The following is a 13,368-nucleotide window of genomic DNA, read 5'->3' as shown; positions in this document are numbered from 1 at the left end:
TAATTGCCAACAATATTTCAGATCAGAATTTAGCTAGAGCAACACATAACCTCCTGTAATTGTGAAAGCAGACAAATATATGTGTATGTATATATATACACACACACACACATATATACACACACTGTGATTTTATAAATGGCGCCATATGTTAAGCGGTGGTAGGCACCCTACTGCTGCCTAACTTAATTGCTTTAATTGGTTTTAATCAGTGTGGTAATTGACCAATTAAAAAGTTGTTTAAAAAAGGTACCAGGATCATGTCTAAGCATGGCACCTAGTGGTGCCTACGGTCAAAGTAGATGTGGTTAGGGGTGGAGATGACCTTAGGTGCGTGATAGTGGTTTTTAGTGCAGGGATCTGTACTGAATGCCCCGCTGTTCGATGCTCATAGGCTCCCTGCGGTAAAATCCGCTACTGTGATTTAGTAAAAGGGGCCATAGTGCAAAATAGAGACAGCAAATATAAATTCGCAAAAGGGACACATTTTGATCACTAAATTGAAAATAAAATTATTTTTCCTACCTTTGTTGTCTGGTGTTTTCATGAGTCTCTGGTTGCACTTTCTTCTTCTGACTGTGCATCCAATATTTCTTCCCTTCTTTCTGCCTCCTGCATGCTTCGTCTACTCCAGACCTCATTCCATTCCCCAACCAACATCTCTGTCCTTCCATGAGTCCAACTTTTTATTCCTCTCTCCCTGCCCCGTCCTCTTTCTTTCTTTCTCTTTCCCTGCCCCCTTTCTTTTTTTTCTCTCTGTCTTTCTTTCTTTCTGTCTCCCTGTCTGTCTTTCTGTGTCCCTGTTCTGCCTCCATGTTTTTCTGTCTCCCTGTCTTTCTTTCTGTCTCCCCTTTCTTCCTTTTTTTCTGTCCTTTCTTTCTTCCCAAGCCATCGCCAGGGCTGTTGTCTGGGAACAGGCTCCCAAGCCACCACCGATGTCTGGGAACAGGCCCCCAAGCTGCCGTTGCCGCAAAGTTCTCCCTGTTTCTCAATGCCGCAACAGGTCAGCAGTGACTGCAGTAGCGCCGGGCCCACCAGATGGCCCGGAACTTCTTCTCCAACATCAGAATTGACATCTGGGGGGGGGAGAGGGGAGGGGGTAAGGCTGGTGTGCCCAGCGTTTCTGCAGTCGCTTTTTGTGGCATTGGGGAACAGGGAGAACGTAAAGGCAACACGAGTCTATCGCGGCGCCTGGGATGGGCTCTGTGATCAACTTGCGTTGTCTTTGCGATCGACCTTTTGGCACCCCCTGCTCTAGTGAACCCAAGTTGCCTTTGGTCCTGTAATTCACCGGATTCCAGAAACTTCACCATTCTCTATTTTAAAAGTGTTTCCATTAATTTGCTAACCACAGAAGTCAGACTTACTGGTCTGTAATTCCCTACTTCTTCCTTACTTCCACTTTTATGCAGTCCATTAATAGCAACCAAAAGTCCAAAAGGAAATAGCCATTTATATTTTAAGGATTTCTGTTTTAAGGCTGCCAGCACTGCTCTGAATTCTCTTCTTTGTAATGTGATAGAGGACAGATCTTGGAAAATTTCCACTTTATGATTCTGCCACATGATGAATCCTTTATCTCGTCCTTCTCAAAAGTTGATCTTTCTCCTTAAAATTGTGTAAGTAGGCTATTATGTCTCTTGGTGTATCTCAATGTTTATGGGCCAGAGCTTGATGTGTTCTATTGACTTTAATAGGGGTACAGGAATTACCTTTCCTCACACTGTCCCCCTCTAGCACAACACGATAAATCTCCTGTACTACTTTCTCAGTATCATGAAGACAGTCAGATTCAGGGATTCCTCTGATCCATATATTCTGCCTATGTGACCTGTTTCTAGATCTTCTACTCTCAATAGACGGTCCAAAATGTCCTTCTTTAGAAGTAGTCTGCAGTTCCATAACCAATTCTTCTTGATATCCAATACGTCTTTCAGCCTCCTTAACATGGCCCATCAGTTGAACAATCTCCTGTTCGATAGCTCAAACGGCCTCCTTAATCTTGTCTTTTATCACCGTAAACTCACTTTTAATATCTTTGGCCCATTTTTGTAAATCAACTTTTGTTATTAAGTCCATTGCTTCATATTCTTGACTCATGGGTAATCTTGTTCGATTAGACTCGTCCTCTGATGCGCTTTCTCCTCAGTCCATGCACGCTAAGCTTTGTGTGCCATGCATATGGCACAGGCTGCATTTTTCCGCCACTCTAGCTACACTACGGGAGTCCTCTGATTTATTTTTCATAGGCATATCAAATTGCAGAGTACCATCAACTAAACCACACTTACCTCATATACTTTAATAAGCCAGACATTTTGTCTAGAGATGATTTTAATATTTGCTTGGGCCAGAGCTTCATAGTTTCCCTGCCATCCTGCTCAATAATGTCACCAGTGGTCAGTTTTCAACAGAGATCTATGTTTATGTTTATTAAAAACTTTATATACTGCATAATAGCCAAAAAAGGATCCAAGTGGTTTACAACATATATTACAAAACAATTTAGAAAAAAACTTCATTCAAGAATTAGGAAAGGAAAAAGAAGAAAACAGAACTTTTTTCCCAAATACATAAAATTCTGTGACAATCAAATATCAATAATAAAAATTAACTAATTAATACAAATTAAAAATATTATTTATAAAAATCCATAACTACATAAATACAATCCCAAACTCATTTCTTCAATTTGAAAAAGCCAGTTGATAAAAGTGTGTTTATAGATGTCTTTTAAAGTTTTATATATGATTCCTCTTTTCACAAGTCTAAAGGCAAATTATTCCATAACTGTAGAACTAAGGGCTCCTTTTATCAAGCTGCGCTAGCGATTTAACGCGCATAATAGCGCATGTTAAACCGCCGGCCGCGCTAGCCACTACCACCTCCTCTTGAGAAGGCGGTAGTTTTTGGCCAGCGCAGGGGTTAGCGCGTCATGAAATGTCGCACGCGTTAACCCTGCTAGCGTGGCTTGATAAAAGGAGCCCTAAATAAAAAAATGCACAATCGCTACTCAAGATCTATTTAGTTAAGCAAGGACTTTGCAAGCTAGATCAAAGCCTTTGAAAATTAACTGGGTTGACTAATTAAATTTAGCTACTTGTTTGACTAGGTGACCAATTTTAGCTGGTCAAGTTAAGGGGCCTTTGAGCAGATAGATTGGGGGAGGGGGGAAAAGGTAGGAAGCTAGTGAGAAAGGGAGTGAAGAGACCTACTCCCATGGGACATTTATATTCTTTCAAGAGAGAAGGGAAAGGAGGGTTCCAGCCACTATTGAGCATATTTTATAATTTCAAAAAAATAGAGAGGGAGGAAGGAAAGAAAAGGGTTTCTACTGCCATAGGACATATTTTTATCATTTCCTGAATGGAGAGAGAGAAGGAGGGAAGGTGGCCTGATGTTGCAAGTCCATTTTTTAAAATATATAATTTATGTTTAAAGTATTTTATTCAGTGGATGGGAGGAGCCAGCAATGAAAACAAAACTGCTGGACAGTTTTTATATTTTAATGGATCAAGTAGGATTGCTGATTTTTTTTTTTTTTTTTAAGAGAATATTATTGCCTGATTTTCAGCACTAACTGACTGGGATTAACCAGTCACAGTAATGTGGTTATTTTAGAAGCATCCCCATGTGTAAATAGTAGCATTTACAGATGTAGATTGGCATACACATTTTAAAAAGAGGCTATTTTCATGTACTGCAAGAGGCAGGATAAGAGCAGGAAGAGGGAGTGATTTAGGCAGGCAGTGGATTTTCCATCTTACAAGAATAATTCTTATTGATTTAACAAAATCTATATATCAGCATTTACACCTGCCCAAGGCACAAATATGAGTCTGCCTGAAGAGGCAAGTAGCAAGGTCAAATTCTGGTCCCCCTGACTCTCCCAACATTGATCCTACTCTAGTCCCCCCAATGCATCAGAACCTGCTTATTCCCCCCTCCCAAGGCATCCTATCCCTCCTAAACTTCCCTAGGCAACAGATCCTCACCTAGCCATCTAATCCTCCTACCCAATCTCCCCCCTCATTATGAAGACCCCCCTACAGCAAGATCACCCCCCTGTGGCCTCATACAAGCCCCACCTTCATTCCCTAGTCTTATCATGGTCCCTTATGTCTAATACAAGCAGGAGTGATTTCCACTTGCTCCTGCTTCTTTGCTTCTGGGTTCCAAAAAGGCTCCTGTGACCCTTAACAGTAATCTTTCAATTCTACAACTAGGGGTCAGGCTGCCAAATAAGGAACTTTACTCTTATTTAGCAGTCTGAGCCCTAGTGAGATCACTGCTAGGGGTTGGGGCTCTATTTTAGAACCTGGGACCAGCATGAACAAAAATTGAGTGAGGATCCCACTACACCAGGCACCCTGGTAAAACCCAGGGAATGGAAAAGGTATGAGAATATCTGTAGGAAGAAGGGGTGCCTAGTGAGGTGGTTCTTGACATGCAGTGGAGGTCTTCATATCAGGATGAGATTGGGTTGGATGGATTAGCAGATTCTGATGACTTGGGTGTGGGGCCAGAGAAGATCAATATCGGAGGGAGGTGATTACTGGTGCAAATAGGGAGCAAACTATGTTATAAAACTACTCACACGCAAATGTGAGCTACAGAAACTATTTTTTTGCCCACAATGACTTTTTTAAACTCGCTGTTCTCTTTGGATGTGCGAAGCTATCAATGAGCAGTCCATCTATTTTACCTGGCTCTAAGTTTGCCATTCCACATTCTATCTAAAATCTGCCTTCACACCTAGCTTCAAAGCTTCAAGAAATTATAACTGAAGCTTTTATTGTATATTGGTAGTCAGTATACAATAAAAATCAATTCTCCACTCATATGAAACAATCTATATTCTGTCACTCATTCTTATATTCTTCTTAAACCAGTTGGTTAATCATGTGTTGAATATTTTTTAAGCATTTTTTAAAACATTTTTTTAAAGCACACTGTTTATGCAGGAAAAGGTGTTTGAAAAATTTCTGACAGAAGATAAGGAGGCAATACTATTGTGCCCTAAAATTGGCCCTGAAGCAGTGGACAAACTAGCGGTCCACGAAATGCTGGCCGCGTCGGCTCCAGTTCCAGTTCCGGTAGTCTGTGGTGGCCAGGTCCGGATGGAATCCATCCAAGGGTTCTGAAGGAACTAAAGGAGGAAATAGCGGAACTACTGCAGCAAATTTGCAACCTATCTCTGAAAACAGGTGTGATTCCGGAGGATTGGAAGATAGCCAACGTTACGCCCATCTTTAAAAAGGGATCAAGAGGGGACCCGGGAAACTACAGACCGGTGAGTCTGACCTCAGTTCCGGGGAAAATGGCGGAAGCACTGATAAAAGAAAACATCGATGAACATTTTGAAAGAAACGAACTTCTGAAAACCAGCCAATATGGTTTCTGCAGGGGAAGATCGTGCCTGACTAACTTACTGCACTTCTTCGAAGGAATTAACAAACAAATGGACAGAGGAGACCCCATAGACATCATATACCTAGATTTCCAGAAAGCCTTTGACAAGGTGCCTCATGAACGTCTACTCCGGAAACTGAAGAACCATGGGGTGGACGGAGACGTGCATAGATGGATCAGAAACTGGTTAGAAGGTAGGAAACAGAGGGTAGGGGTGAAGGGCCACTACTCAGACTGGAGAAAGGTCACGAGTGGTGTTCCGCAGGGCTCGGTGCTCAGGCCACTGCTTTTTAACATATTCATAAATGATCTAGAAACAGGGACGAAGTGTGAGATAATAAAATTTGCGGACGACACCAAACTATTTAGTAGAGCTCGGACAAAGGAGGACTGCGAAGAATTGCAAAGAGACTTGGACAAACTAGGGGAATGGGCAGAGAGATGGCAGATGAAATTCAATGTTGGGAAGTGTAAAGTATTGCATGTGGGAAGCAAAAACTTGAGGTATAATTATGCGATGGGAGGGATGTTTTTGAATGAGAGTACCCAAGAAAGGGACTTGGGGGTGATGGTGGACATGACAATGAAGCCGACAGCACAGTGCACAGCTGCCGCTAAGAGAGCGAATAGAATGCTAGGTATAATCAAGAAAGGTATTACAACCAGAACGAAATAAGTTATCCTGCCGCTGTATCGGGCAATGGTGCGTCCACATCTTGAGTACTGTGTCCAGTATTGGTCACCGTACCTTAAGAAGGATATGGCATTGCTCGAGAGAGTTCAGAGGAGAGCAACACGACTGATTAAGGGGATGGAAAGCCTTTCATATGCTGAGAGATTGGAAAAACTGGGACTCTTTTCCCTAGAAAAGAGAAGATTAAGAGGGGATATGATAGAGACTTACAAGATCATGAAGGGCATAGAGAGAGTAGAGAGGGACAGATTCTTCAAACTTTCAGAAAATAAAAAAACAAGAGGGCATTCGGAAAAGTTGAAAGGAGGCAAATTCAAAACTAATGCTAGGAAGTTCTTCTTTACACAACGTATGGTGGACACATGGAATACAATTCCAGAGGAAGTTATAGGGCAGAGTACAGTACTGGGGTTTAAGAAAGGTTTGGACAAATTCCTGCTGGAAAAGGGGATAGAGGGGTATAGATAGAAATTTACTGCACAGGTCCTGGACCTGTTGGGCCGCCGCGTGAGCGGACTGCTGGGCGCGATGGACCTCGGGTCTGACCCAGCGGAGGCATTTCTTATGTTCTTATGTTCTTATGTTCACACAGTAAATGAAATCTATGATTGAAAACTGAAGAACTACAAACACTAAAGATAAGTAAACCTCTGCTAGTTTTTCAAACTGTGAAGTGGTCTGTATTCAGAGCTCCAGTGTTGAATATATTAATCACAAGTTACAATTAAGAAAAAAAGATAAAATAGGTTAAAAATTGTTAAAGAGTTATAAGTTAAAGACTAATAGTAAAAATGCACTAAGCAGGTTTTTGGCCAGTGATTGTAGTATGGAGTATACATTCGGACTATATCTACGCTGACAGTGAATGTCGATGAGACTATAAGCGTAGTACTCCTTAACTCTGAGGCCTTTTCCTGCATAAACAGTGTGCTTTAAAAAAATGTTTACAAAAAATGCTTAAAAAATATTCAACACATGATTAATCAACTGGTTTAAGAAGAATATAAGAATGAGTGACAGAATATAGATCGTTTCATGAGTGGAGTATTGATTTTTATTGTATACTTCACACCTAGCTTGCCAGATTTTAACAAGCTAAATTTAAGTGAATTTAAAACTAAATAATTAGTTGGTTATCTTGGTCTGCTCAACAGGCTTTTGAATAACTACCTCCTAAGAAGCAGCAGCCACAACAAATGTCAAATGAGCTAATTGTCAGTCAGCATATAGATAACAATACCATTTGCTTTCTATTGTGTATGACACAAACAGGGTAAGAAAGGAAAAGGATACCAGAATGTCGCTCTCCACTTCATGGTAGAGCAGAGGCTGGCGCAGAGGGCGTTGGGTGTGCAAATGTGTAGCTGATCCCTGGAAATAGGTAGCTGCAAACTTGGGAAATGTGTAAGCTGCCAGATTATCAACTTCCTCGTCTGGTCCTATAGTCATTGGAATCATATCTAGGTCCACTTCCTCCAGCATGTGTGGTTCCACTTCTAGGTCCTGTGAAAAGCAGAGACAGAGCTACAGATCCATATAGCTTTCTCACACTACCTCCAGCTTTATCCCTCCCCCTTCTATTGATTTTCATTTTGTCCTCTGTCTTTTCTTTCAGTCTCTTGCCCCTGCCCTGATGAAAAAGGAAAGGTAGAGCTGCTCCTTTCAGAAGCAGAGTTGCTTTAATATGGTGTTATTGTAAATACAATATTCCTTTTTCCCAGTTTAAACAAGTAAACTGGAGGTCATGGTGACCATTTTGAAATTGGGATTTGGCATGAGCACAAATAATTAATTAATGAGCCATTAACAATCAATTATTGACATTAATTGGCACTAATTAGGACTTACCCCCTCTTCTACAAAGCTGCGCGGCAAGCCTTTTAAATCGTTATGGCCTTTGGGGCCGTTACCGCGCAGCTAGTGCGGCTTTGTAGAAGAGGGGGTTAATCTAATCTTTCCGCTTGTATACCGCATCATCCCCATTAATCATGAGTCTGACACGGTTTACAATGAGATTTAGATCAGTTATTTAGAACTAATCAATTATACATTGAACAGAAAGGTCTTTAACTGTTTTCGAAAAGCTAAATATGAATTACATTTTCCTAAATATAACGGTAAACGTTCCACCGAGCAGAAAAGAGAATAGGGATAGAACGAAAGACAAAACCTTTTGATTGAATACCTTTAGCTGATGGAAAAACTAATGAATACAACAAAAACCAGATCTACAATTGCTTTGTCTTAAAGCATAAAATGTCACAGGAACGATTTGATTACTTAACTGACCATACATTATTTTGTAAACTAAGCATGCACATTTAAATTTCACTCTGGATTCTACTGGTAACCAATGTAAAGTTTTCAACAGTTAGGTAAAATGCTCAAATCTATTTTTTATAAAAAAAATCAGTCTAATCAGTCAAATTACAAGAAATTTGAAAAATTATGATAGATTAAGTTATAGTTTTTTGGTGGAATTCACTATGTCATATTTTTAAAATGGAGAGGATATTAGCTATTCAGGAGGGACGCTATAAAAAATTCATTGATCTTTGGGAGCCATTAACAAATTATTGTAAGGATTGTTTATAATTAAAAATTAATTTCTTCCCCTTTATTTATTGAAGCATAGGGTGGAGGGGGAGGGTAGGATTAATTTTAAATTATCTGAAATTATAAGAATATAATGGAGGGAGGGAGGGAGAAATAGTATTATGATTTCAAGATATGTAAGATTAAAAAGTGATATTAAAGTATATATGATGATATTATTATGTACTTGTTGAAAGTTTAAAAATGAATAAAGATTAAAAAAAAAAAAAAATCAGTCTAATCACGGTATTTTGAACATAAGAACATAAGAAGTGCCTCTGCTGGGTCAGACCAGAGGTCCATCGTGCCCAGCAGTCCACTCGTGCGGCGGCCCAACAGGTCCAGGACCTGTGTAGTATTCCTCTATCTATACCCCTCTATCCCCCTTTCCATCAGAAAATTGTCCAATCCCTTCTTGAACCCTAATACCGTACTCTGTCCTATCACGCCCTCTGGGAGCGCATTCCAGGTGTCCACCACCCATTGAGTGAAGAAAAACTTCCTAGCATTGGTTTTGAATCTGTCCCCTTTCAACTTTTCCGAATGCCCTCTCGTTCTTGTAGTTTTTGAAAGTTTGAAGAATCTGTCCCTCTCTACTTTCTCTATGCCCTTTTGCAACAACTGTAATCGTTTTAAATTTGTTTTACTAACACCATGATAGACTGAATTACAGTAAACTAATTGGGCTAGTATAACTGAGTGAACAAGAATAGCAAAATGCCAATGAGCACAATGCGTACTTACCCCCAGGCAGCGATTCACTAAAAAAAAAATGAGGGATTGGGTTGACCGATCAAAAAATAAGCGACTGCTGAGGACCAGTCGCTGGGGTCCTTTCCGACTGCCCTGCCTTCTGCCGCCCTGCTCTCTGCCCTGATCCTGCTTCTCTACCAGCCCCAATCTCCTGCATCTCTGCAAGCCGCAATCTCCTACTTCTCTGTCAGCCCCGATCTCCTGCTTCTCTGCCTGCCCTGACTCTCCTGCCCTTCCCCGCAGTGCAAGCCCATGGTTTTAACCTGTGGGTTTAACACGGGTTAAAATCACGGGCTCGCAAAGTAAAAAATTAAGCAAAGTTCCTCCCGACTCAAAAAAAAAGTTTCAAGCGCGGTGAGCATGCGCAGACCATCTAGAGGCAAAGTAGATGGTCTGCGCATGCGTCAGGATCACTGGAGAGCGATCCGGGTGATCGGTTGGGTGCGTGATTCTGAATGACCTCATTTGCATGAGGTCCATGGCCTTAGTGAATCTAGCCCTAAGTGCTTATTAATACCAATTAGGTGCCTTATTGGTGCTTATTACGCCCATTATCAATTAAGTTGTGTGTGGATTTGAAACCTGCATGCAAATTCCAGCACCCAAATTTTGATCTGATCTACTGCTTTTTACTAAAAGTTTAAAGTGGTTTACAACAAAAATGGCACTTTGGATGACCTATATAGAATTGGGGGGTAATGTACACAAGGTACAGTGTTTCCTCTAAGTTGTGCAGGAATCCTTCAAGTTTATTTGGTTTTGATATACCGCTTTTAAGTGCAAAGTGGTTTACAATTATACAGAAATTTTCAAAAATATTTTAAAAATATAAAAATGGTAGCAAACAGACTTACATAAACAATACAGACATAACATACTATGTAAGGGTAAGTGGGGAGGATACATTGCATAAAACTAAAAGAAAGAGGAAAGGGAAGAACGAAAGGGGTAAGGGAGTCTTTAATGTTAAGCCAATTGTCTGAGTCTCATAAGCGAAAAGCGAAAAGCCTTAGGAATAGATCTCATAAGCAACTTTGAAAAGCAATGTTTTAAGGCTAGATTGAAAGTTTATGATGCTAGTTTCTTGTCTCATAGCCAGAGGTAGGGCATTCAATTGTCTCTTTCAATATTGTGTTTTCAGTTGCTAGGGACAAGCAGGTTCCCTAGAGTCCTGCAGAGCTTGCCTGTTCCTGATACTGAAAATATGACGCTGAAACAGCATCCCCCACCACTGGCAGGAATATAGTTGCACAGCTTAGAGGGAACATTGTACAAGAAGCATAATCAAAAAAATTAACAGATCAAACTCTTATTCTTCCCATACAATGAATTACCTCAAATCCATATGGTGCCCTTCCTTCCTGACCTCCGATCATAGAGGGTAAAAATCCAAATATTCTTTCTACCATCTCTAGATCCTCCTTGTTTTGTTTCTCAAGTAATTCTTTCTGCTTTCTTCGATGTTCTCTCATCTCTTCTCTCTCCTTGAGGGCCAAGTGTTTCTAAAAACAAAACAAAACCCAGAAAAAAAGAAAGAAACATCATTCTGTAGTTAGTTGTCAAATGGACAATATATTTATATAAGATGTTGGCTCTATCAGCACAACTTATTTTATGCTAATTTCAAAGAGAACATTCTTGGGTGCCAAAAATTTATTCTTTAAGTCAGAACAAGCATACTATAACAACAGTTTACTGAACAACACAGTTGGATCTCCGACAGCTAATCAAAAAATAGGTTTCACTTTATTTTCTCTTTTTTCATTTTCTTTATATTTATTAACTTCTAAAGTGGACTAACATGGCTACCACATTACTTTATCCTAAATTTCTTTTTTCTACCTTTGCTTTCTGGTCATTAATTTTTCTAATTTTGTTGGTCCCAGTCTCTGATTACTGCTTTCCTATGTTCTTTAAACTCTCTTTCCAAGTGTCTCCTGTCCATTTGCCCCATTCTAGCTTTCTCTTTCTCCCCTCCCATCCTGTATTGTCTTATTTCTATCTTTCTCCTCATATCCAGTATTGCCTTGCTTCACTCTCTAAGCCCCATCTTCTCCCTCTCCTCCTTCTTATGCAATATTGCCCCTCTCCTTCCCTCTTTTTCATACTCCACTGCTGTCATGCAACACCTGTTTACTCCCTCCCATTACTATGTCTGTCAGATTTACACCAGTAAACAACCAAGAAGATCTGTGGAACCACAGCTGTTTGCCGCTACTGCTACCTCTGCCGATCCTGCCTCTTCTGACATAAAATTCTTGGACTGGCAGAGGAAGCAGTAGCAGTAGTGGAACATGGAGAGCTATGGTTTTGCATGTCTTCGTAGGTTGTTCACTAGGACGGGCGTGCTGAAAGTGGCAATGGGAAGGAAGGAGCAAATAGACACTGCATGGCGATGGTGGGGTAGGGAAAAGAAAGATAGGGAGGCAATATAAGATGGGTGAGAAGGGCATGAGAAACAGGGCAAGACTGGATGGAAGGGGAGATGCAGTGGGCCCAGTGGGTGGGAAGGTTGCAGTTGGGGCTTTCCTTAGCCTCTTACATGGGGCTCCTATGGGCAGGATCCTTGCTTTCTCACAATGATGTCAGCAGGACCACAAAATCCAGTGCTTGCTATGGGACTTAATTGATCCCAGTAGAATTTCAGGAAACCAGGAACCATGGTAGAGGATGACCAGGCACCGACATGTTTCTCTCTAACTCCAGTGAATTGTTTCCTTAATAGTTTAAAACCATAGAATTATCTTTCACCAAGATTTGAGAGCTCAGATTTCTCCTGTTTTACTCTCAGCCCCTAATGTTATTGTGATTTATCTATTTCAGAACAACGAAGACAGTAATTTTCTAACTGAGTGCCTCCATTTAGGTAACATAGTAAATGACGGCAGATAAGACCTGACCGGTCCATCCAGTCTGCTCATTAGTTAGACCCATTAAAAATACATGATTAAATTAACTTGTCTCTTCTTTGATATTTCTGGGTCTTAAACTGTAAGGTCCACCTGGTATCATCCTAGGTTCCAAATGCTGAAGTTGCTGTCCAAGCTCTCTCCATCCTATCCAACTATCCTCATGTTCCAAGTTAGCAGAGTTCCCATTGATGCCCTCTCCAGCCCATCCTATACCAAATCACCACCTATGGGACACAGACCGTACAAGTTTGTCCAGTACCGACCTCAATTACCTTATAGCTGTGAAGAGGAGCCTCTTCTACAGCATAACCTGAGCAGTCAGGGTCCATTATAGAATACAAGTGTAACCTGGTATTGGTGTACCCAACATCTAGGCATCCACATTTAGATGTGGTGTAAGTGCGGGCACCTAGATGTGGCAGGGTTGTGCATAATTTATAGTGTTCTGTAAGTTACCCAGTTAAGGTTGAGGCACGCCTCTATCCTGTCCTTGCTCCTCCCCTAGATATGCTCCCTTTCAAATATCTGCCATGTAAGTTAAGCAGGTATTTGTAGAATAGCACTTAAGCAGAATATTGACATTAAGCACATATACATGTGTATATGTCAGCATGAAGCACACATAAATGTAAGCACAAGGTTTATAGAATTGCTCTTCGTGTGTCTTTCTCTATTTTACTGCTGGCAGAATTCTGATCAACACAGAATTTCCACAGAATTGCACAGTCACGCAGAATTCCACCTTTCCCCCCCAGAATCTCCTTCGGCGACAGTGTCAGCTTTATCAGGTCATGATACTGACAGTAATTCCCACACACTGCTTACTGCTAACCCAGAAGCCTCTCCGTGGCAGAGGAGAGGCTTCTGGGTTAGCAGCAGGCAGCTTGTGGGAATCACTGCCGATGTTGCGACCCACTGAAGCAAGCCTTACTTAGGGAGAGAGAGTACAGAGGAGGGGAGGAAGGAAAGTTGCTGACACAAGGGATGGGGAGGAGTGAGAGG

General features: G+C 41.0%; 1 protein-coding gene across 2 annotated transcripts in view; it reads right to left on the bottom strand.

Annotated features, from left to right (window-relative positions):
• The window catches only part of MYO7B (myosin VIIB), a 302,847-nt gene that overhangs the window by 104,876 nt on the left and 184,603 nt on the right, over positions 1-13,368 (bottom strand). Inside the window, exons 22-23 of one of the 2 annotated variants that reach the window (XM_033957613.1) lie at positions 10,789-10,956; positions 7,400-7,609 (exon numbers count right to left, since the gene is read on the bottom strand). In XM_033957613.1, the coding sequence (XP_033813504.1) occupies positions 7,400-7,609; positions 10,789-10,956 (378 nt within the window). The remainder of the gene's footprint in view (positions 1-7,399; positions 7,610-10,788; positions 10,957-13,368) is intronic. The other variant, XM_033957614.1, reaches the window with a different exon arrangement.

This window comes from Geotrypetes seraphini, chromosome 9 (genome assembly GCF_902459505.1).
Source record: "Geotrypetes seraphini chromosome 9, aGeoSer1.1, whole genome shotgun sequence".
NCBI classification, from domain to species: Eukaryota; Metazoa; Chordata; class Amphibia; order Gymnophiona; family Dermophiidae; genus Geotrypetes; species Geotrypetes seraphini.
This window is presented reverse-complemented; position numbering and strand designations above follow the sequence as displayed.